Below are 2,490 nucleotides of genomic sequence, written 5' to 3'. Positions count from 1 at the left end.
AAAGAGTGAAACACTTCTACAACTTGATGAGAATAAGAGGACAAACTAGAGAGAAAAGTTACAATAACAGATGAGTGATTCGCACAGTTTTGCTCAGAGCAGCTCATTTTTCAAAGTAACTAATTAAAACTCCTTATAAAAAAAATATTCTGCTTTCCGATGGGCATTTCTTGCTGACATGATGCAGCAGAATAGCAAGTACCCCAGCATTATAGCTATCATTTACAGCTTGCTAATTTGCTTCAGGCTGATCAGCCTAACAGTTACCATCAAAGTGTCCAGAGAAGACATCCTTCTCTTTCAATCAGAAGTATTTGATAATGGAGCCTTTCCTACGGAGAGTTTTCAATGAAATACTTCTTTATGAAAGTCCTTGCTCACAGGAACCACAAAGCTTCAAAAACATTGCTGGGTGCTGAATGCTGAAATCTGAAGAGGTCTGCAATGACCGCTTTTGAGCAGAACTTACTCTATTTTGACTTTCTTTCTGGTTTCTAAGTCAGGGTTATTTTTTAAAAGGGGAGGAAAGAAATAAAACACTAGCACGTTGATACTCCAAATTGTTGAGCTGGAGGCATGCTTGTGGCAAAAGTGGCAACAGTATTCCTGCATTCCTTCGCATGCTTTAGTGTTGACCTCAAATTATTCTTCTCCTCCACATAAGGTAAATTCTAAGGAAGGGAGGGACACAGAGACAAAGTCCCCGATACAACGGTGATGTTGCCCAATGTTAGCTTTTCTACTTGGCTGGGGGGTTGAAAAAAAAAAAAAACCAACAAAAAAAAAACCCCACACACCCCAAAAAAAACACACAACCAAAACACAACCAAAGCACCAAAACCACACACCACACAAACCACCACGCTCACACACAAACTATCCCCCCAAAATACCTCAAACCACTACACATTCGTCTTAATGGTGGAAAACATCCCTTTCGTAACTGCTACTAGTCAGAGTAAAAAAAGGTGAAGAAACTCATCTACATACACAATTCTAAAAGGACAAGTGTTAAATACACGACTTTATTACCTGAAATCGGCCTATATGTCCTTGTAGCTCCATCTGCGTCCCCTCATTAACACCAAAGCCCAGCTCACTTAGCAGTCCTGATATAAGATATAGCCACTAAATTAACTGCTTAGGGTTTTTTTTTTTTTTCCAAAAGAAAACAGATTTATGCAGTATATACATTTAAATACAAGCATTGATCAGAAAAATTTCAGCCTAACATACAACTTGTATTTTGCACATTGTTTGAGGAAAACATTCAGATATTAATGCAGCTACTAAGAGATGCATGAGAGCACGTAGCTTACTGTTCTGCTCAGTAATTAAAAAGCAGGGGGCGGGGGGAGGAAGGGGAGGCTGGCATGAAAATTGCAGCTGTTGTGCAAAGCTCAGTATACTGTAAGCAAGGAAACATTTGGGCTCAACCTACAGCTCTGCACTCCTTTCTACTGTAGTCAGACATCTCTCCCAAACAAAGCAAGCCATGAAACCAAAACAGAGAAATTATTTTGAAATGGTAAGCAAGTCTTCTAGCACGCAGAAGAAATCACTATATCCATCACAATAATTATTAGTCCTCTGTGAAGGTAAGTCAGCCATGAGAAATGTCAGTATGGTAATCCATGGTGCTTCTCCCTCAAAGCTTTCTTTTTTAAATACATAAAAATGGCGAAGACATTAACAAAGATAGGGGTATGCAAACAATTTTCTGTCTTCGTGTCCTAGTCATAGAATCTGCTGAATGAAAATTCTTTTGAAGATACCACATGCACTTCGAACACTACTGTTTGCAAGTCATCTCAAAGACAGAAAATACTTACTGTTAGGTAGCACAATGAAAAGAAAATGAGAAGTCAAATGCATATTGATAAAGGTACTCTGTCCACTGCAAGTCCACCGTACTTACCCCAAGAACCATTATTTAACTTTTCTTTATTTTCCCCAGAGCTCTACATGTAAAGAAAATTCTGTATTGGAGTAGATATTCCCTTATATGTCTTATCATTTCTTTATAGAAAACAAAGCCTAAGATTCACGCAGATGGGGGCTAAGAGACTTCAAAACTTCAGTTCCTACCAGGCAAAGCTGCCTTGCTGATTATTCCTGTCAGGGAGGCCAGCTCCTGGAGAGATCCAACACTAACATCTTGACACCTCAGGATTGCCTGGATAGTATCTGAATGGGAAATTAGAAACTGCAAAACCTGTACCACAAGAAGAAAAGGGAAAATATGAACAACTCAAAATTTAGCAGTGAGCAGAGACAAAGCAATGCTTTTACTTTTTGAGAATTTTAAAGTGATCTCCCATGCCAGTGAGGATGGGTTTTTTTTTAAAAAAAAGCTTACTTTAGGAGCAAAACCACACATAATTTCTTTGAATGAGCAGTAGTGATACTCCAGCATCTTTTGGAACTTACCTGTCCCGCTGCTTGCAGGTGTTGTGCCATGGTGGACGTGAGGATCACTTGGCACAGTTG

General features: G+C 39.1%; 1 protein-coding gene across 1 annotated transcript in view; it reads right to left on the bottom strand.

The window, feature by feature from the left end:
• The window catches only part of NUP205 (nucleoporin 205kDa), a 53,606-nt gene that overhangs the window by 6,575 nt on the left and 44,541 nt on the right, over window positions 1–2,490 (bottom strand). The window contains exons 35-37 of the mRNA XM_009894412.1: window positions 2,431–2,490; window positions 2,089–2,215; window positions 1,033–1,109 (exon numbers count right to left, since the gene is read on the bottom strand). Coding sequence (XP_009892714.1) covers window positions 1,033–1,109; window positions 2,089–2,215; window positions 2,431–2,490 — 264 coding nt within the window. The remainder of the gene's footprint in view (window positions 1–1,032; window positions 1,110–2,088; window positions 2,216–2,430) is intronic.

The sequence above is a fragment of the Charadrius vociferus genome, unplaced genomic scaffold (genome assembly GCF_000708025.1).
Source record: "Charadrius vociferus isolate BGI_N301 unplaced genomic scaffold, ASM70802v2 scaffold871, whole genome shotgun sequence".
Lineage (NCBI taxonomy): Eukaryota > Metazoa > Chordata > Aves > Charadriiformes > Charadriidae > Charadrius > Charadrius vociferus.
This window is presented reverse-complemented; position numbering and strand designations above follow the sequence as displayed.